This window comes from Prionailurus bengalensis, chromosome B1, assembly GCF_016509475.1.
Source record: "Prionailurus bengalensis isolate Pbe53 chromosome B1, Fcat_Pben_1.1_paternal_pri, whole genome shotgun sequence".
Classification (NCBI taxonomy): Eukaryota; Metazoa; Chordata; class Mammalia; order Carnivora; family Felidae; genus Prionailurus; species Prionailurus bengalensis.
The window spans coordinates 32,727,483-32,748,665 of NC_057344.1; the positions used below are offsets into that span (position 1 = coordinate 32,727,483).

The 21,183-nt window shown below is 46.9% G+C and overlaps 1 protein-coding gene across 1 annotated transcript in view; it reads right to left on the bottom strand.

The window, feature by feature from the left end:
• The window catches only part of DOCK5 (dedicator of cytokinesis 5), a 224,910-nt gene that overhangs the window by 27,277 nt on the left and 176,450 nt on the right, over nucleotides 1–21,183 (bottom strand). The window contains exons 36-41 of the mRNA XM_043561393.1: nucleotides 20,615–20,655; nucleotides 19,662–19,752; nucleotides 15,237–15,356; nucleotides 10,131–10,220; nucleotides 8,336–8,440; nucleotides 2,375–2,516 (exon numbers count right to left, since the gene is read on the bottom strand). Coding sequence (XP_043417328.1) covers nucleotides 2,375–2,516; nucleotides 8,336–8,440; nucleotides 10,131–10,220; nucleotides 15,237–15,356; nucleotides 19,662–19,752; nucleotides 20,615–20,655 — 589 coding nt within the window. The remainder of the gene's footprint in view (nucleotides 1–2,374; nucleotides 2,517–8,335; nucleotides 8,441–10,130; nucleotides 10,221–15,236; nucleotides 15,357–19,661; nucleotides 19,753–20,614; nucleotides 20,656–21,183) is intronic.

The following is a 21,183-nucleotide window of genomic DNA, read 5'->3' on the forward strand; positions in this document are numbered from 1 at the left end:
CCTCCCTTCCTTGTGAGGGAGGGGGAAAGGGGGAGAGGCAGAGAGAGAGGGACAGGAAGACAGAATCCCAAGCAGGCTCCGTGCTGTCAGTGCAGGGCCTGACGCAGGGCTCAGTCTCACAAACCACAAGATCATGACCTGAACTGAAATCAAGAGTAGGACTTAACTGACTGAGCCGCCCAGGCGCCCCGAAGTAGGCTTTCCATACGTTACCTCTAATAAAACACAACTAACAGGTGGATGTGATAAATCTTTTACAGATGAGGTATCTGAGGCTCCGAGATGAGCCAGAGCACGTAACTGGTAAATGGTAAAGTCAGGCTTCCAAGCCAGCTCGGGGGTGAGACCTGAGTCTCTGACTTGATAGTCTGAATTAGTAATAACCTTTTATTTCTGGCCCTTGCCAGTGCAGATCTACTGTTTCAAAATCTGCAGCATTTAAACTGGAGTTTCAGGCCATGCGTCCGGACAGACCAGTGACTTCCAGGATTTCTGGGTGAAGTCTCTAGACCCTGGCACCAGGACACGTACTCAGAATACAGAATTAGAATTCACAGCTGCTGGGGCGCCTGGGTGGCTCAGTCGGTTAAGCGTCTGACTTCAGCTCAGGTCACGATCTCGCGGTCCGTGAGTTCGAGCCCTGCGTCGGGCTCTGGGTTGATGGCTCAGAGCCTGGAGCCTGCTTCTGATTCTGTGTCTCCCTCTCTCTCTGCCCCTCCCCCGTTCATGCTCTGTCTCTCTCTGTCTCAAAAATAAATAAACGTTAATTAAAAAAAAAATAAAAAATAAGAATTCACAGCTGCTGAGGGGCGCCTGAGTGGCTCCGGGCGTTGAGTATCCAACTTTGACTCGGGTCATGATCTCCTAGCTCGTGAGTTCAAGCCCTACATTGGGCTCACCACCGTCAGTGCAGCAGAGCCTGGCTTCGGATTCACGGTCCCCCACTTACACACGCACGCTCTCTCTCTCTCCAAGGTAAATAAGCAGTAAAAAAAAAAAAAACAAAAGAAAAAACAATTCACAACTGCTGAGTGAGAATCTCTCCGTGGCGATCCTCACGCATGAGAAAATCTGAGCACCACCGGGCTGGGCCTCACACCGGTCTAGCTGACAGAGCGTTTTAATGATCTCCTTTCTATTTGGATCCTCACAGAAGCGCTACTAGGTATTTAGGGAAAACAGACTCACACCTCGTATGAGAAAGCAAGACCTGGAGGAACGAAGAAGTTTCGACAAGGTCTAGTGAATACGCAGGAAGGGCCGGGGGCCAAGCGACAGGAATTCAGTTCTTGGAAGACCTCTTTTCATTCCCACACCACAGAGGCAGCTCGGTGGTTTTCTGAACCCTCATAACCCAAACAAGGATTTATCCTCAAAGACTAGTCTTTTTCCAAGCACCTACTGTGTGTTAACGGGTCGCTGTTCTCTTAAACGTCTGTCTATTGGTCTGTTATTATCGTGAATCTCTCTACACCGGTACCTATGATAATAGGCAATATCTATTGAATTTGTATTAATACCAGGCATTGTTAGTAATCTTTGACATATATTTGCTCCACCTTTACAAAAATTCCATGAGAAAGAATGAACACCATCCCCATTTTAAAGATGGGAAAACTAAGGAGCATAGAACATTAAGGAACTTGCCCTTAAGAGACATAGTACATGATAGAGCGGAGACTCGAACCCAGGCACTGAGGCTCCAGAGACTGTTTTTTTTTTTATCTACCATGCCACACCGGCTCTGTCTTACCTACCTCTCTTTATTCTGAATACTGTTCAATTTTAGAACATCTTTATTTTAGTACAAAACACATGAAAAGGCTTCAAAACTAATTTTGTCATGGAGCTCGCTTATTTACTTATGTATAAGAAAGCATGTAATAGGGGTGCCTGGGTGGCTCCTCGTGGGTCGTGGGTTCAAGTCCTGTGTCGGGCTCTGTGCTGACAGCTCAGAGCCTGGAGCCTGCTTCGGATTCTGTGTCTTCCTCTCTCTGCCCCTCTCCCAGTTACACTCTGTCTCTCTCCCTCTCAAAAACAAACACATCTTAAAAAAAAAAAGAAAGCATGTAATTAATTTTTCAGTAAGTCATTGCATGTTACAAATGCCAGGCGTCTTTATCCAGGATCCAGGATTCTGAGCAGGAACGCTCTGTCCTCAAGCTCTCCATTTGGCTCTAAAACATCCTTTCCTATTCAAGATCTGCTTACCATCTCTCTCCTCTACTTCATAACCATGAGCTAAGGACATTAGGGCCCCAAAGCTTTGACACAGAATGGGAGGCTGAGTCAGAATGGTTAAACGAGTGGTCGGGGGACCGAACCCTTAGCTTCTGTGGCCGGGCCGGGCCGGGCCTCCCCAAGGCAAGGATACACTGTTTTGGGGACGACTTGATTTCCTCTCCCGGGGGCGTGGTGCTGGTCATCTTCTCGGCATTGGGGAACTGCGTCAGCAACCTCAGGCTGAAGTCTTCTCGCCTCTCGTATTCCTTCCCCCGATAGATAAAGATTTTGTTCTGCAGGTCAGAGACAGCAAGGCGGGTAGTTAAATATGAAGCGTGAAGGAGCCCTGGAGAGCCCGGTGCTGAGGAAGCAATGCCCTCCCAGACAAAGCGCCATCAAGTTCTCACTGAATACTCACTGCGCGCCCTGCACCAACCATCCTATCCGGCAAGAGCTCACGGGTGATTTGGGCATTAAGGTCAAGGGCATAAAGCTGCTTCCGCAGTGCTTCTCGCAGTGTGGCCCAACGACCACAGACCAGAGGAGTGCTCTGCACTCAGCCACAAGGCAATGAGGGGCTTGTGCCCTGATATGGATCTGTGATGTCACCGGGCACAGTGTTGAATTTAGCGGATTTTTTTTTTTTTTCCCCATAGCAAGACATTCTCAATGAAGGAAGGAAGGGCAGCGATTTCTTCCCAGGCAATCCCTCCTCCCATCAAGATCCAGTAACGGTCTGTGGACCGGCGCTTGGAGTGGCACTGACATACAGGACGGGAATGCATGTAGAGAGTCAACACAACAAACTTTCACTTGGGAAGAACAGGAATGCTGTAGAGCAGTCCCTAGATTCTCCCGAAAACCACCGTGGAGGCCAATGTCAACGTCTCAAGGAAAATAACCGCACTAAATACTGTTCTCTCCGTTCTAACCTACATTCTTCTTCTGTTTAGCAAAATTAATAAAATTGGGCTTTTTTTTTTTTTTTTTTTTTTTTTTTTTAAAGAAAGAAGTTTCCTAAGTCTCAGGCTTAGGAGTAATCTGATGCACGGCTGATGTCGCCCAAGTTAAGTTCTAACGCAGCCACGGTTTGAAGGTTTCTGCTCGCCTGCTCAACACAGATGAGTACTTAGCATTGGCAGCCCAGACATGAGCCATTTTTTTTTTTAATTTTTTTTTTTTCAACGTTTATTTATTTTTGGGACAGAGAGAGACAGAGCCTGAACGGGGGAGGGGCAGAGAGAGAGGGAGACACAGAGTCAGAAACAGGCTCCAGGCTCCGAGCCATCAGCCCAGAGCCCGACGCGGGGCTCGAACTCCCGGACCGCGAGATCGTGACCTGGCTGAAGTCGGACGCTTAACCGACTGCGCCACCCAGGCGCCCCAACATGAGCCATTTTTAACTAAAACTGGGGCCCATACTGTCCGGGAAAATCGCTTTTAGAATTTCCTTGCCCATTCACATAACCAACACGCATTGGACAAACACAGTGGACACGCTAAGACACGAGGGATATGATGATGCCCCCACTCTCACAAAACTCAGCTTCCGGCAGAAACAGAAAACAAGTAAATATGACAGTGGATACAAGTAACTTGAGGGCAATGTATCTTGTAGGATAAATGCTGATGGCAGTCGAAATTGCCAGATCTTTGGGAGGGGATGATGAAGGTTTTTCCAAGCCGGGACAGATTTGTGTGACTAATTCCTGCCTCGTGAAATGCCATCGTTCAGGCAAAGCGGCGGCAGGCAAGGAAGCTGAGCACAGGGTGGCACTAAGTGTGGGATGTGGGCAACAAAGGTGAACGGGGGCAGACAAGCACAAGGTCAGCACGGACCAGAACGGATTGCAAGGGAGGGCTTCAGGGACGACGTTGAGATTGACCGGGGCCAGGTGGACAGATAGGGTAAGGAGAGGAAAACAGAAGGGCTGGACAACCAAAACAGGCACGGTAAGTGAACAGAAGGATAAGGCCACGGGGCAGACAGGATGGAACCGGGGTAGAAGAAATAAGCGTGGATGAGCCAGACCAGTGAAAGGCAGGCACAAGTTCCGAAGGCCCAGGGAACGTACTGGAGGTTCTGCATGGAGGGAGTGACAGGATGACAGAAGCAGTCTGGACAGGCTCGTCTGAGCAGTGGAGTGCACGTTCAGCTGCAGGAATCCTAGGCAGGACTGAGTGGGAGAAGGAGAAGCTACGAGATCTGGTGTTTGACTCCGGTGTTTGGTGAAGGGCCAGCAGATGGGGAGAATCAAGGAGGATTCGGGGATGCCTGGCCCGGGAGCAGGAAGAGCATGTGCCGCTGACAGAAAACGGGGACGAAGGGGACCGGGCTGGGCTTGGGGGGAAGCGGACAACACAATTTCAGACAGTCTGAGTTTGGGGAAATAGTCCGGAAGCCAGAAGGGCACGTAGGTTAGATCACTGAGGAGGCATTTATATTTTCCAGCACCTTTGATAACACGGAGCATCCACAAACCACTTGACGGCGTGTAAAGCACTCCCATGTGCTATTTATGTCCTTCTGAAAACGGCCCTGTGGAGTGGGCAGTATTTCCCCAATTTACACATCAGAAAAGGCGGAGGTCATAGGATTTGGCCGACATCACAGAGTCACCCAGCCGATGATCTGGACCCCGATGTCTCAACTGGAAAGTCTAGTCTTTTGGCTGGCCCACCGACCCACGTCCGTTACGTCACGTGACACAGCAGTCACACACAAGTATGGCAGGTACCACTGCCTTACCAGGACTCGAGTGCCGAGACTGAGGGCCGATTTAAGACTAGAACCTACTGAGAGGCTCCTCCCTAGACCCTCTCCCCTTGGTGCCCCCTTCTCTTTCCCTACGCTACCTCATCCAGGTGCAAATAACCCACCAACTTTATCTCCAGCCGGGAACTTGCCGTTGAGTTCTGGATCCATGCATCAGATTGTTGACTTGCATCTTTCGGATGTTCCAAATTTCCCTCACACGGAGTATGGCCGAAACCAGACTTTCACAAAGAACGTATAAAGATGGGACAGGCCCTCTGCGATCCGGTACCCGAGCCATCTGCCCCCATTCTCTACTTGTCCTCTTGGTCATGTGCTTCCAGGCTCAAGGCTTCCGAACCTGCTGTCCTCACTGCCTGGTACCCCATCTCATCTCTTGACGGTTACCTGCCTTATTCCCTCTCTTCTTTCAGGTTTTTGCTCAAGTGTCATTTCCTTACTGACACCCTTCCTATTCACTCCATTTAAAATTGTAGCTCCACCCCCATCACCTGCCTCTCTATTCACCTTCCCTGACGTCTTCTCCTTGATACTTATGGAGCGTCTACACGGCGTGAGGCATTGTTCTAGGCCGTCTGACATATTAAATGTCTCACTTACATTTTGTGTGTGTTTCCAAGCTAGTATATAAGCTCCATTATTTCAAGGATTTGGGTTGCTCTGGACCGTGCCCCCATGCCTATAATATAACAAGGCACAAAGTAAGAGTTCAATAAATATTTATTCAATGAACGGATTGACTCTATCTTTCTCCTTTACTGCTAGCTTAGTGGATGGCTCCACAGCCCCTCTAGTACACAGGCCAGAGACCTACTCCCTTCCTTCCTCACGCACATGGCCCAACAATAATCACCAAGTACGAAATCCCTCCATTTTTCCTACAGCTACTTCCCTAGGCCATCCCGACATCCCTTCTCTCAAAATCTGCGACAGTTTCTAGTGGCTTATCTATACACATCCGACCACTGCCCACACCAGCCAGACGATGACCTTGCCAACACCTAGAATCCACAATGGCTCCCTCCTGCTCTTGGGATGCTGACAAAACAGCTGGGGCAACCCCACGGCCCTGCCCGGTGTGATCTCCCCACACTTTGTGCCTCAACTCCCTGCTCACCTCACTCTCTCTGTGACCACCGTGCTGGTCTTTCATTCCCAGGCACAGCCATGCCCTCACCTGCCACTTCCTCTGCCTGGAATGTTTCTTCCTATCACCCTGATCTCCATAACACCAAGCTTACATTGCAGTCGGAACAGCAATTTCCCAGGAAGTCTTTCTCGACTCTTAACAAAACGCAGGCATGATTCGCATAGAGTAAAATCTACCCTGTTTGCCGTAAAATTCTGCCAGTTTTGGCAAACATAACCATGACCACAATCAAGATACAGAACAGTTTCACTACCACTCAAAATTTCCTGATACTTGTGAAGCCCAACCCTCCCCAACAGCTACCAGATGACGGCTCATCTGTTTTCCATCTCCACGTTAAGCGTAACAGATGCCATATAAAGAAAATCAGAGACGGGCGCCTGGGTGGCTCAGTCCATTAAGCGTCCGACTCTTGGTTTTGGCTTAGGTCATGATCTCACGATTGGTGAGATTGGGCCCCACATCAGGCTCTGCTGACAGTGTGGAACCTGCTCATATTCTCTCTCTCTCCCTGTCTCTCTGCCCGTCCTCCACTTATGTGCTCTCTCTCTCAAAATAAAAAATAAACATTAAAGAAAAAGAAAGAAAATCAGAGAGTACGTAGACCTTATGCTCTCAGTTCTTTTACTTATTAGCACAATGCACCGGGATTCACCCACATGCTTGTATGTATCAGAACTTCATTCCTTTAAAAAAATGTTTTTTAAGTTCATTTATTCATCTTGGGACAGACAGAGGCAGCACAAGTCGGGGAGGGGCAGAGAGACAGGTGGGGAGAGAGAGAATCCCAAGCAGTCTCCATGCTGCCAGTGCAAAGCCTGGCTTGGGCTCGAACTCACGAAACCTTGAGATCATGACCTGAGCCAAAATCAAGAGTTGGATGCTTAAGCGACTGAGCCACCCAGACGCCCCAGTACTTTATTCCTCTTAATTACTGAGTAATATTCCATTGCATGGCTCTTTGACATTTTTTTTAATCCCCTCATCAACTAAGGGACACCTGAGTTGCATCCAGTCTTTTTTTTTTTTAAATTTTTTTCAACGTTTTTATTTATTTTTGGGACAGAGACAGACAAAGCATGAACGGGGGAGGGGCAGAGAGAGAGGGAGACACAGAATCGGAAACAGGCTCCAGGCTCCGAGCCATCAGCCCAGAGCCTGACGCGGGGCTCGAACTCACGGACCGCGAGATCATGACCTGGCTGAAGTCGGACGCTTAGCCGACTGCGCCACCCAGGCGCCCCCCAGTCTTTGGTGATTATAAATAATGGTGCTATAAACAATCATGTGAATTTTTTTTTCATGTGAACATAAGTTTTTATTTTACTTGGGTGAATATTTCAGTAAATACTCCCTGGTTAACCAACACTTACAGCACAGGATACCCGTTTTGGTCAGTTTCAATTTCCATTTGTTTGCACGATTATTCAATTAATATTATACCCATTAGGCTGTAAACGCCATGAGAGTAAGGGCCATATCTGATTATAATCTGCCTAGTATGTGCCTGGTACACAGTAGGCACTCAGCAGACGTTACAGAATGAATGAATGAGTTACCTCCTCCTTGGGAATGATGCAGCATGCAGAGTACTTCCTTTCTACATTTTCTTAAATTAGGGGAAGGAAAATGGATCATACATCCAAACACGGCTACCTCTAAAGAGGCTTCCGTTTGTGCCAGAAAAAATTCGATTTTGTTTGTTTTTTAGATTTTAGAATCAGTACCCCGTTATAGAAAATTTGGGGAAGGAAAAACACGGTCCTTTTCACTATTACAACGCCTGTTTTTATTTTTGTGAAACTTTCGCAGTCCCGTCCTTGGGATATTTGCTTTCAAACTGGCTCTGGCTGGAAATAAAACAAACAAGGAAACACATCAATCCACACTTTCCCCCAGCCTGATCTGTAGCAGCAGACCAGTGGAGGGGAGGGTTCTGTTTTTCCCCTTTTCATTCCACCTGGGAAAAGTCATTTTACAATCGAGCTGCCAGAATACCAGAGGCTGGGGGCGTGGGGTGAGGACGCCGGCCACGCAGGAAGTGGTTTCCCTCCCCGACCTCCCACAGTGAGAACATGGGCCTCCAGCTGCTAACACACTAGGCCCATCTGGAACAGAGATGAATACCTTCCCTCCTTCAGATGGCATGGCTTAATGGCTTAGAGGACCACCCCGAGGATTCTTACCCGTAGGAAAGAAGGAAAGCCCTGTCCATAGTATCCAACGGCAAAGTACTCCGGCTGAGGCCTCATTGCCTTAATGATGTTCTCATAAAACGAGGCTCTTTTTTTCTGGAAAACAAAACAAGGCATTCCACAGGGAGGTTACAAGGGCACCACTGAGGGGTGGGGAAGATCAGAGTATTGTTCGCTTTGTTGTTTCTCATGGATCAACAGATAAATGAAAAGTCTTTGGAAAATATCTTGTGGGCCAAGACGTTATCCTTTTCTTGGATCGAAGGGTTGGGACGTGGGTCCGTGAATGAGCCTTGGAGGGTTTAGCAATCTCTGAAGCTGCATGCAGAAAGATGCACATGTGTGCATGCCTCTATGGAGGGGGGCAGTGTTTAGTGATGGACAGTTTCCTGAAGGGGGTTCAGGACCCCTAAAAGGTTCAAAAGCTCTTTCTGAGATTCACGGAGGGTGGCTGCACTGAAACAGAGACCCGTGAGGAAAGATCAGGAATCTGGTTCTCACAGGTGGTTTGGATTAAAGTCCTTGGTTCAGCCACAAGTGCCCAGAAGGTGGTGGTGATGTTCTGTTTTTCAAGATCTGGTACCAGCCCTAATTTCAATCCTTCCCACGGGAATAGGTTTCCCGGCCAGGGCTGAGAGTCAGACTTAAAGAAAGCAAAACAGGTAGCCAGACCTGGGGTCTTTGAGGCATGTCCCGGCCCCTCCCACAATGGTCCCATGACTGCATTACTACTCTATCGAGGTGAAGGTTTCTATCACAGTGTTTGCTTCGAAGGGTAACACGTTACATCACTAACAGCTCGGTTTAGTTCAGGAAATGAGTAAGTGATTTTTGTGTGTGAGAGTAGGAACTGGCACAGCACACGGGCAAGCTCTTTTCCAACTGACCTTGACAACTATCCCCTCAGATAAAATACACTTGACCCTTGAACAGTATGCGTTTAAAATGTTTGAGTCCACTTACAGACAGATTTTTTTTTTTGATAAAGACAGTGTAGGACTGGAAATATTTTCTCTTCCTTTCAATCTTCTTAATATCCTTCCCCAGCTTACTTTATTGTAAGAATATAGAATACGCGTACAAAATACGTGTCGATCAACTGTTTATGTTATCAGGCAGGCTTCTGGTCAGCAATAGGCTATTAGTAGTTCAGTTTTGGGGGAATCAAAAGTTATGTGCGGTTTTTCAGCTGTGTGGGGGGGTGGGCGCCCCTCACCTCCCCACCCCGCGTTGTTCAAGGGTCAACTGTATTATTACCTAACGATGGGTGGCCTGACCTTTTGTGACTCCTCTACTGACAATTATCAAATGGAATGCTGTGTTGGCCTACCACTGGACATTTAGAGGGTTATTTTTGTTTTGCTATATTAAATAGCTGATCTGTGCCACCAGCAGGCCCCTGAGGATGTGGGCCACAGAACAAGTAATTTTGATGAACAGAAGATGTCAGAAAATATCTGAAATAGGGGCGTGTTCACAGAAGGCAGAGTAACTGCGAGGGGAGAGGGGTCAGGAACACGGAGGGTCCTTAGAGAGACAAAAGGCACAGACAAGGGCAAGAGGTCTGTAGGCAAGGCTCTTGAGCTCTTTATCAGAGATAATCTGGAAGATAACGCGAACGTTTTTTGGACCTCATCTTTTTTTCATTTTTCTTTTGAGCACGGTTTACTTTTCCATGGTAAAGGAGGCTGTTTATCTCGACTTTCTCAAATGTTCTAAAACATGTGCCTGAATGCTGATTTTCACACTCCTTCTGGAGGCTTCATATATTCTGACCGGGACTCACCAGCAGGTTGCCAAGGCCCTCGTAGTCGAATACTTTGCTCTCGTAGGTCTCAGCCAACTCTTTGCTCAGTTTGATGGCCTTCTCCCACATCTTCAGAAAAAGAAAGGCAGGGTTACAAGCGGAGAACAAAGCAGTCGGTGATCCCTCTGTGAAAGTCAGGGGAGAGTCGCTGACAGTGACTAAGGAGTCAGGTGGGTTGAGTTTCTGCAGACATTCTCACCACGCCTCACCTCCTCGATCAACCAAACCTTTGTCTTTTTCTGACATGATGACGCTACTGTATCTTGGCTGCTTTCCAGGCCACGTCTTCTATAACTCTATTTGCAAGAACATGAAGAATACCGTGCGTCCTAAACAACGCAATACGGCATTGAAAGGGCAAAGCACGAAAGACCACGGAGAGTTGAGAGGAACCAGTTCTCAAACCTGGGTTTTGAAAGCATGGAAGTCTTGTCAGAGGGGAGAGGAAGTTGGTGTGAGCTCTGGTTCTGATTCTGGGGTGTGTGTATGTGTGTGTGTGTGCGCTTTGAATAAGGATGTTTGGGAGGAGAAGAAAATGGAAGAAAGGCTAACCATACTGTTGCGTGCAATTTGGGAAGCTGTTTCTCTAATTTAGAGCACTGATACCCTATTTTTTTTTTTTTAATTTTTAATGCTTTTTATTCATTTTTGAGAGAAAGAGACAGAGCGCCATCAGGGGAGGGGCACAGAGAGAGGGAGACAGGGACAAAGCACAAGCAGGAGAGAGCGGAGAGAAAGGGAGACACAGAATCCGAAGCAGGCTCCAGGCTCTGAGCTGTCAGCACAGAACCCGACCCGGGGCTCGAACCCACAAACCGCGAGATCATGACTGGAGCCGAAGTGGGACACTTAACCGACTGAGCCCCCCAGGCGCCCCTGATTCCCTATTCCTAACCAGACTATCTACTCAGCCAACGGGAGTTTTAAGAAAAATGCCTTTTTAAACCATTTATGACTGCCTCAGTTACAGCCTACTGCACATATGTGGTGCCTGAGGCTGGCATCCCAGACTGAGCCCTCGGTTCATTTTGATAGTTCATGAAACGCCTCTTAGATGGACACTATAAATAACACAGCATCTGGTAATTTCCTACTTGATCCTTATTAACCAGGTGCTGTGTTCCATTGTTTCTGGGTGCTGAAGGAATGTAGGGGCAGTTCACATACGGTTATAACACATTTTAAAATTAAGTCTTCTAAAAATCATTTGCCAACTTCGGCTCCTCTGAAACTTCAGTGCCTGGAACCCTGCAAAGGCTCTGCAATCTGCCATATGGAACCCATTCCAGATCAGGTGAATCTGGAGCTGGAAGCCAGTCAACGGTATCAGAGACGTTCTCTCCAAATGCTAAGTTATGTAAGAGGCAGGGAGATGGCCGAGCACGGCGTTTCTCAGAGTGTGGTCCCTGGTCTCCGCGAGTCCCCAGGACCCTATTAGGGGGACCAGAAGGCAACGTTATCTCCTTAGTAACAATAACGCTATTTGCCTTTCCCAAGCCCCAGGACGACAACAGGTGTAATACCGCGAGAGACTGAACACAGAAGCAGACAGGAGAATCCTGCTGTCTCCTGTTCAGCCAGATGCTGAAGAGATTTGCAAACGTGTCAAACGATGCTACTCAAATCACTATTTTTATGGAATGTATAGTTTTTTTTTTTTTTTAACATTTTTAAATTTATTTTTGAGAGACAGAGACAGAGCACGAGCGGGGGGGAGGGGCAGAGAGAGAGGGAGACATAGGATTGGAAGCAGGCTCCAGGTTCGGAGCTGTTAGCACAGGGCCCGATGTTGGTCTCGAACCCACAAACTGTGAGATCATGACCTGAGCTGAAGTCGAACGCTCAACCGACTGAGCCAGCCAGGCACCCCTGGAATATATATTTTTAATACATATGATTTATATTAATAGTAAAAATGGCCTTAAGAGAACAAATAAGCAAATATTTTAAGATTTTCTGTTTCGATTTCTAAGAGTAGAAGTATCAATAAATATAATCCAGGGGGAAGAAAGCTCTTTGGGATCCTCAATGATGTTTAAGAGGGCAAAAGGGTGCAGAGAGCAAAGTGTTTGAGCAAATATACTTGCTCTCTGGGCCTCAAGTTTGTCACCGGTAAAAAAGATACAATATCTACCTAATAGGGTTTTAAGGAGAATTAAATTAGAAAGGGAAATCTGGAAATCACCAAAAAGAGTAACCAGTACTAAATGGATGGTAGCTATTTTATTAAAGTGATTATCTGGCTTTTATAAATTAATTTGTTTGCTTATAGTTTTTATTTAAATTCCAGTTAGTTAACATATAGTGGAATATTTGTCTCAGGAATAGAATTTAGTGATTCATCACTTCCATACAACACCCAGTGCTCATCCCAACAAGTGCCCCCCTTAATACCCATCACCCATTTATCCCACCCCCCACCCACTTCCCCCCCATCAATCTTCAATTTGTTCCCCATAATTAAGGGTCTGTTTTATGGTTTGTCTATGTTTTCCCCCTATGTTCATCTATTTTGCTTCTTAAATTCCACACACGAGTGAAATAATACGGTATTTGTCTTTCTCCGACTGATTTATTTTGCTCAGCATAATACACTCTAGCTCCCTCCACAATGTTGCAAGATTTCGCTCTTTTTGATGGCTGAGTAATATTCCATTGCATATATATGCCATGCCTTCTTTATCCACTCATCAGTCGATGGACATTTGTGCTCTTTCCATAATTTGGCTATTATTGATAGTGCTGCTATAAACATCAGGGTGCATGTGTCCCTCGGAATCAGTATTTTTGTATCCACTGGGGAAATATCCAGTAGTGAAATTGCTGGGTCATGGGGTAGTTCTATTTTTAAGTTTTTGAGGAACCTCCATACTGTTTTCCAAAGTGGCTTCACCAGTTTGCATTCCCACCAACAGGGTAAGGAGGGTTCCCCTTTCTCTGCATCCTCGCCAACCTCTGTTGTTTCTTGTGTTGATCTGAGCCATTTTGACAGAAGTGAAGTGGTATCTCATCATAGTTTTGATATAGATTTCCCTGATGATGAATGACGTTGAGCATCTTTTCATGTGTCTGTTAGCCATCTGGACGTGTTCTTTGGAAAAGAAGTCTATTCATGTCTTGGGCCCATTTCTTAACCGGATTGTTTTTCAGGTGTTGAGTTTGGTAAGTTCTTTCTAGACTTTGGGTACTAGCCCTTTAACCAATATGTCATTTGCAAGCATCTTCTCCCATTCTGAAGGATGCGTTGGCTTGTTCATTTGTCTACTTTTAACCAACAAGTTGTACTGATCAACCAGGAATAGTGGCCAGAAGTGGCAGTCCGTAAGAACTACCCAGACCTCTGAAACCTGTCAACTCTAGGATGTTTTGTTTGGATAGCACACCGTTTTTTCCTTTTCCCCATTATCCCTTCTATACTATTTTCTCCATTGCAAAAGCCTTTCAGCTAGGGGCACCTGGGTGGCTCAGTCGGTGAAGCGCCACGGTTGGTGGGTTCGAGCCCCCCGTGTCAGGCTCTGTGCTGACAGCTCAGAGCCTGGAGCCTGCTTCAGATTCTGTATCTCCCTGTCTCTCTGCCCCTCTCCTGCTCGCACTCTGTCTCTTAAAAATAAATAAACGTTGGGGCGCCTGGGTGGCTCCGTCGGTTGAGTGTCCAACTTCGGCTCAGGTCATGATCTCACGGTTCGTGGGTTCGAGCCCCGCATCGGGCTCTGTGCTGACAGCTCGGAGCCTGGAGCCTGCTTGGGATTCTGTGACTCCCTCTCTCCCTGCCCCTCCCCCGCTCACACTGTCTCTGTCTCTCTCAAAAATAAATAAAACGTTAAAAAAAAAATTTTTTTTTTAAAGCCTTTCAGCTGAACATGCTTCCTCCAGTTCACCAGAGACTCTGCAATTTCCTGCCCAGGTCACATGTTTATTTTACCTTCCCGAGAGCCCCTGGAGCAATCAGGTTGCTTATTACCTGTGCAGTCTGGCAAGTAGCCACCCAGGCATGCCATGTGCCTACAATCTCTAGAGAATGCACTCAAAATGATGGTGCTGGCTCTTGGCACTCAGCAATGCCTAAGTGATGAAATTAGGGTCATGGAGAGCCAGGCCCTGGGCCGCCTGGTACGTTCTCCATGGGGTTACCCGTCTTCAAGATAACTGATGTCTACTGACTTCTTCAATTTCTCTCTCCATTTCCTCTCCCATGAAAAATACCAGAATTCCAAGAGACACATGGGAATAAGAAAAGAGTGAGTCATGAGTCACTGTTCGAAAATAATTCGTGCAGTCTCTGTCCCGAGTTCCTAAGAGGGGACTTCTAAACTCTTGGAATGTCCCCAGTGATGAGAGTGACTCTGTTGTTTCTGGCGGGACCCTCAGACCACACCTGAAGTTCTACTAATGAGGTGACACACACTGGGCCTGTGGTCTGTCTCAGAATGGGCACTGGCCTTGCCAGAACCACAGCCCGTGGGATTAGAGGGCTGGGGCCTTGAGCTACACGGTATCAGCTTGACCTCCACGGAGGAGAGGGCTGCTGGGCACTGAGTTCGCTCGTGTGGCCACTGAGTCAGTTAACGAGGCCTTCAACCCCAGCAAAGACTCTATGCACAGGAGGAGCTCAGGTCAGATCCCGAATGGTGAACACATCGCGTTGCTAGGAGAGTCATGTGACCTGAATCCACAGGGAGAGGACACAGAAGCCCTGCACTGGGGACGCTCCTAGACCGTGTCCTGTGCGTTTCTTCATTTGGCTGGTTCTGATTTGGGCCCTTTGGGATAAAACTCGTAATCGTAAGCACAGCACTTTACCAAGCTGTGTTAGTTGTTCTGGCGTATTATCAAATCTGAGGGCGTCATAGGACCCTCTCCGCTCAAATTGATTGTCAGCTGGTCATACGTGTGGGTGGTCCAGAGTCCCCCAAACTGTGGCTGGTTGTCTAAAGAGAGGGCTGTTTTACTGGTGACTATCTCCTTCACCTGAGGGGTCTGTGCTAACCGTGGGTAGTCAGCATCAGAACGGCATTGCAGTATTGCAGCCAATTTCTTCCCTCCCCTACTACAAAAAAAAAAAACCCAAAAAAAACCCAAACTCACTTTGCCTTTGTCAAAGTATGAAATGATCTCTTGATACAGCTTTTCTTTGAGCTCTTGCTGGGTATAAACATAGTAACTGTCCCTCTGAAGCAAATGGGGTACACAGGGCTTGTCAGACCACTGAAAAACAAACAAAAGGAACAAAAGAAATTAACAGAACGCGGTGATTAACTAAGTCAATTAATCAAAAGAGATCGATTCAGCTAGTAAAAGTCAAATTTGTGTATATTTTCAACTTGGCCGTATTGCAGTGTTTAGATTATTTATTAAGCACAAAAATTACCCTCCTCCCCCCAAAAGGCACATGCCAGCTTCAAAACAAGTGTCACGCTGAACGTGAAAAGTTAGGAAAAAGGCGAGGGTGCCGACCAGCAAAGCTGCCGTTCAGTGAAAGTGTCACTCAGACAATTGGATGAAAGAAAAAAATTAGAAGTATAACAGTGGGAAGGAGGGGGTACACCTATCACTGTGTATAGACCAAGACTCTATTCTTCATAATCCATCCCTTCATAAAGCATGTCACCTGAAAAAACTACCCCCGACAGTGACAGAATTAAGTAGCGGCACAAAAATTAACAAACTCAGAAATAATTTAGAGACGAATTTCCTATAAATAGATGACCACTCTGAAAATAGAAGACCCCAACAGAAAAAACGCAAAATGCGAAGATAATCCAGGCACCACAACGTGAATGTACTTTTTTTTTTAATAAAATTTTTTAAATGTTTATTTTTGAGAGAGAGAGAGAGAGAGAGAGAGCAAGCACGAGCAGGGGAGGGGCAGAGAGAGAGGGAGCCACAGAATCCGAAGCAGGATCCAGGCTCTGAGTTGTCAGCACGGATCCCAACGCAGGGCTCGAACTTACCAACCATAAGATCACAATCTGAGCCGAAGTCGGAGGCTCAACTGACTGAGCCACCCAGGCGCCCCCACAACGTGAATGTACATAAAGAAACTGAATGGTACACTTAAAAATGGTTTAAATAGGGATGCCTGGTGGCTCAGTCAGTTAAGCATCGACTTCGGCTCAGGTCATGATCTCATGGTTCGTGAGTTCGAGCCCCCATCACGGCTCACTGCTGTTAGCACAGAGCTTACTTCGGATCCTCTGTCCCCCTCACCCTCTGCCCCTCCCCTGCTCATGCTCTCTCTCTCAAAAATAAACAAACATTAAAACAAAAAGTTTATAGAAAGGTTTAAAAATGGTTTAAACAATACATTTTATGTTATGTGTATTTTGCCGTAATTAAAGTAAAGAGAAGAGGTATTTAGGAGTCACCATAACAAGGAATATGCAAGACTTCCATCCGAAAACGTTTAACACATTCACAAAAGCAGACAAATGGAAACAAACGGAAAGTCCTATCATGCTTTTGGATGAGAAAACAGCTACTCCATAAGCATGGAAATTCTCCCTAGATCTCTGCTTAAATTTCATGATTCCAAGGTCCTTATGGAAAAACAAACCAAGAGGAATGGGGTGGAAAACTCGGAAAAAAGCACAGCCGTGAAGACTAACTACCAGGGAGTAAAACATACTATGGGGCAGTGTGGTGCTGGTGCATGGATGGAGTGCTCATTCAGACCATGCAAAAGCTGAGCAAATCTACAAAACAGACTTGCCCTGTATAGCCCTTTACGACGTGACAAAGACGGACTATCATCCCAGTGAGGAAAATTACGGACCGTATTTCGTAAACGGCACCCGAAATCCAGTAGCTACCTGGGTGGGGCGTAGTTGCATCCACCCCGCATTCTTTTTTTTTTTTTAATTTTTTTTTTTTCAACGTTTATTTATTTTTGGGACAGAGAGAGACAGAGCATGAACGGGGGAGGGGCAGAGAGAGAGGGAGACACAGAATCAGAAACAGGCTCCAGGCTCTGAGCCATCAGCCCAGAGCCCGACGCGGGGCTCGAACTCACGGACGGCGAGATCGTGACCTGGCTGAAGTCGGACGCTTAACCGACTGCGCCACCCAGGCGCCCCTCACCCCGCATTCTTTATGCCAGGGTAGGGTGTTTAACTTTCTGAGCAGCACAAATGAAAAGACCTACGGTCACTGACACACGGGAGTCTCTTTGTGATCATTCCACAGTCAACCAGCCCTCCCCCACTCCCCACCCCCCCCACAAGAAGCTTTTTAGCGCCCTGAACTTGAATATGGATTGTGAATCGTTGCCCTGGGGACGTAGTGAGGCAGAGGAGTCCTGTGTTTAATCACAGAGCTAAGAACAACGTACCTGTGTTCTTTTAGTATAAAATAAAAATTAAGTTATACAAGAAAATTAATTGCTGGGGCAAGAACAAAGAGATCCGATAGGAGGCTATCATGGTGCTCTAGGGGAGAGACAATGGACCAGGACGACAGCAATGGAGATTTAAAAAAAAAAAAGTGGATAGAAAAGGGGTGCCTGGGTGGCTCAGTCGGTGAAGTGTCCAACTTCGGCTCAGGTCACGATCTCACAGTTTGTGGGTTCGAGCCCCGCATCGGGCTCTGTGCTGACCGCTCGGAGCCTGGAGCCTGCTTCGGATTCTGTGTCTCCCTCTCGCTCTGCTCCTCCCTCACTCATGCTCTGTCTCTCTCTCTCTCAAAAATAAATAAACATTAAAATAAACAAATACATAAAAGTGGATGGAAAGGACATGACATCAGGATCTCTAAAAGATCTCTACGCTCCTGCGTTCACTGCACCATGATTCACAATAGCCAAGACAAGGAAACAACCTAAGCGTCTAGCAATGGATACATGGATAAAGAAGCTGTGGAAGATGTATGCAATCGGATAGCATTCAGCCACGAGAAAGAAGGAAATCCTGCCTTTCCCGGCAACGTGGATGGACCCTGAGGGCATTATGCTAAGTGAAACAAGCCAGAGCGAGAAAGACAAATACTATATGAATGCTATGTGGTACCTCTTATGTACGGAACCTAACAAAGCCAAAACACATGCAAACAGAAAGCACCAAGGCATCAAGAAGATGTTCTTGGGGCGCCTGGGTGGCGCAGTCGGTTAAGCGTCCGACTTCAGCCAGGTCACGATCTCGCGGTCCGTGAGTTCGAGCCCCGCGTCGGGCTCTGGGCTGATGGCTCGGAGCCTGGAGCCTGTTTCCGATTCTGTGTCTCCCTCTCTCTTTGCCCCTCCCCCGTTCATGCTCTGTCTCTCTCTGTCCCAAAAATAAATAAATGTTGAAAAAAAAAAATTTTAAAGACGATGTTCTTGAAGGGTACCAGTACGGTCAGAGAATAAATAAATCCTGGACATCTAACGCATAATGATTACAGATAACAATACTGTACTACAAACTTCAAATTTTCTAAGAGACTAAATCTTAACTGCTTCCCCCACCCCCCACCGCCCCCTCCCCCCCACACACACAAAGTCTGTGCCCTGACAGAGGTGTTCACTAACTCTACAGGCCCATGATTCTTGCTCAGCCACGACAGGGGGGTGGGGGGCGGGGGGCGGTGAAAAAAAGATTACAACAGGTATTTGCCGGAGCGCCTGGGTAGACCGAGGTGCGCTTTGGTAAAACGGGCAGAAAGGAGAAGGTAGGAATGGATCATCCCCCACCCACAGTGGGAAATAACAGTTACTGCCGGGGGAAGCGTGAGCTGTCTCTTGGTCACTCCGCCACTGCGATGTTGAAAGAAGCGGTTCATACGAGAATCCAAAGTCAGAGGGCTGGTCGGGACCAGGAATAATTACACACAGTGATGTACAGATGTGCTTATATCCATGGCACGCTTTTACCCAGCCAGAGAGTATAAATAGGAAAGTACTGCTATGTTCATTTGCAACTTATTTCTTGACAGTGGCACAATTTTTTTTTTTTTTACATCTATGAATATGCTGCGTATATTAATCAACGTGTTTGGTTTCTTCAGTTAGACTGTCCATTACTAGGGACCTGTGAGCTGTGCTCTGCTTCCAAAGGAGTTTTATTTTTTTATTTTTTATTTATTTATTTTCTTTTTTAATGTTTATTTATTTTTGAGACAGAGAGAGACAGAGCATGAATGGGGGAGGGTCAGAGAGAGGGAGACACAGAATCAGAAATAGGCTCCAGGCTCTGAGCTGTCAGCACAGAGCCCGATGCGGGGCTCGAACTCACGGACTGTGAGATCATGACCTGAGCTGAAGTCGGACGCTCAACCGACTGAGCCACCCAGGCGCCCCTTTTTTTTTTTTTTTTTTCTTCTTTCAAAGGAGTTTTAAATAAATGATAACCGACATTTTCCCAACACTGGCCAGGAAATTCGCTGTGCTTGTTTTAGACGGTATTCGACTACCTCTTGGGTTACAGGGGTCTCCCTTGGACAAGGCTCTTTCCCGTCAGAATCAGGAAGCCTGCGGGATTTGGTCCCAGGGGGCTGGCCAGTTGGCTCCCACCCGGTGGAGAAAAGCCTCCCCCACCGACTTACCTGCAGAAGCTCAGCATGTAAGAGAAGAGTGTAGGCGGCTTCTGTGTAGTTCTCTGAGTCTCGGTGCAAATCCCGCAGCTTGTACAAGTACCTGGTAAGAAGGGGACACAGGAGGTGGGTGCTCTGCGGCTCAGGGTCACCTCATTAGGCAACCAGACCACGGCCTCTTCCCTATCTTTTCTCCCCTCCTCCTTCGCACAGACCAAGGAATCTATTACTTCCCGTCTTCGCATCCACTTAACCCTCTGTGCCGCTTCCTGCCTGGGTGTCTTTCCCATTCCATCTACGCTACTGTACTTTTTGTTTAACACAGGCATGTTTAATTTTTTTTCTTTTTTTAGCGTCATGGGGCGCCTGGGTGGCTCGGTCGGTTAAGCGTCCGACTTCAGCTCAGGTCATGATGTCACGGTTCGCGGGTTCGAGTGCCGCATAGGACTCTGTGCTGACAGCTCGGAGCCTGGAGCCTGCTTCGGATTCTGTGTCTCCCTCTCTCTCTCTGCCCCTCCCCTGCTTGCGTTCTCTCTCTCTCAAACATAAATAAACATTAAAAAAAATTGTCACGGACCCCCCCCCCCCCCCCGAGAAGCTAATAAGAACTATGGAATCTCTCTCTAAGAAAATACATACAGTTTAAATCCAAGTTCGTTTTGTGGTCAGGACTTCAGCAGTCCTGGACAGGAAGGCACATGGCCATGCCTCTGCTGACTGCTTCCCGACTGCTCTGGCCAGTCTTCTATCTTTTCCTGGAATCGCGACACCAGTCTCCCTACGTACTGTGCTTCCATATCTGTCTAGAGAGTTTACCCTTTTGGGGGGGCCCGGGGCAGATGACACACTTTTTGGTGTCTCTCAAAGCAGCAAGCGTGGTGTTGGGACTTAGTATTTGTTAACTGAAGACATAAATAATAAAGCCATGGCATAAATGGCAAAAGCAGAAATCTCCTTCAGCTTACCTTATGTATATGTCCTCTCTCTTCTTTTCTTTGTAAAAATTCTACCGAGAAAAGGGAGTCAAAAATACCGATGTAAACCAAAGGTTATCAAAAATGGCCAAACCACGACTTTTGCTTTTTAACAGAGTCACCTTTCCAGACTGAATTTTACCCTTTAACAAATACCCCTACAAAGAAAGGAAGTGATCATTTATAAAGAAGATAAACTGCAGAACGTTTTTAGGACCGTTCGTCTAAAAAACATGAGGGAAATCCTCTAAGTGAACAAATAGCCAACTGATACTCAAGTCAACTGATGGTCTCTTCTTTCTCAGGCAGTCAGTGGTGCCAGGTTCTTCCTGTCTATTAAGCAGAGGAATTCATGGCAGCCTATGCTTCTGAGGTCGGTGGTCCCAGTTACATATATCTGGGAAAGGCAAGACCACAGAGCTTTGGCACCGTGAGGATTCCATGACTTTCCCCTCATGGTACAGGGTTTCTGATGCATATTCACCTATGCCCAATATTTCCAAACAATAAAGCAACCAGATATAAACAAGACACAGAAACAGGTGAAAGATGGCCTTCAA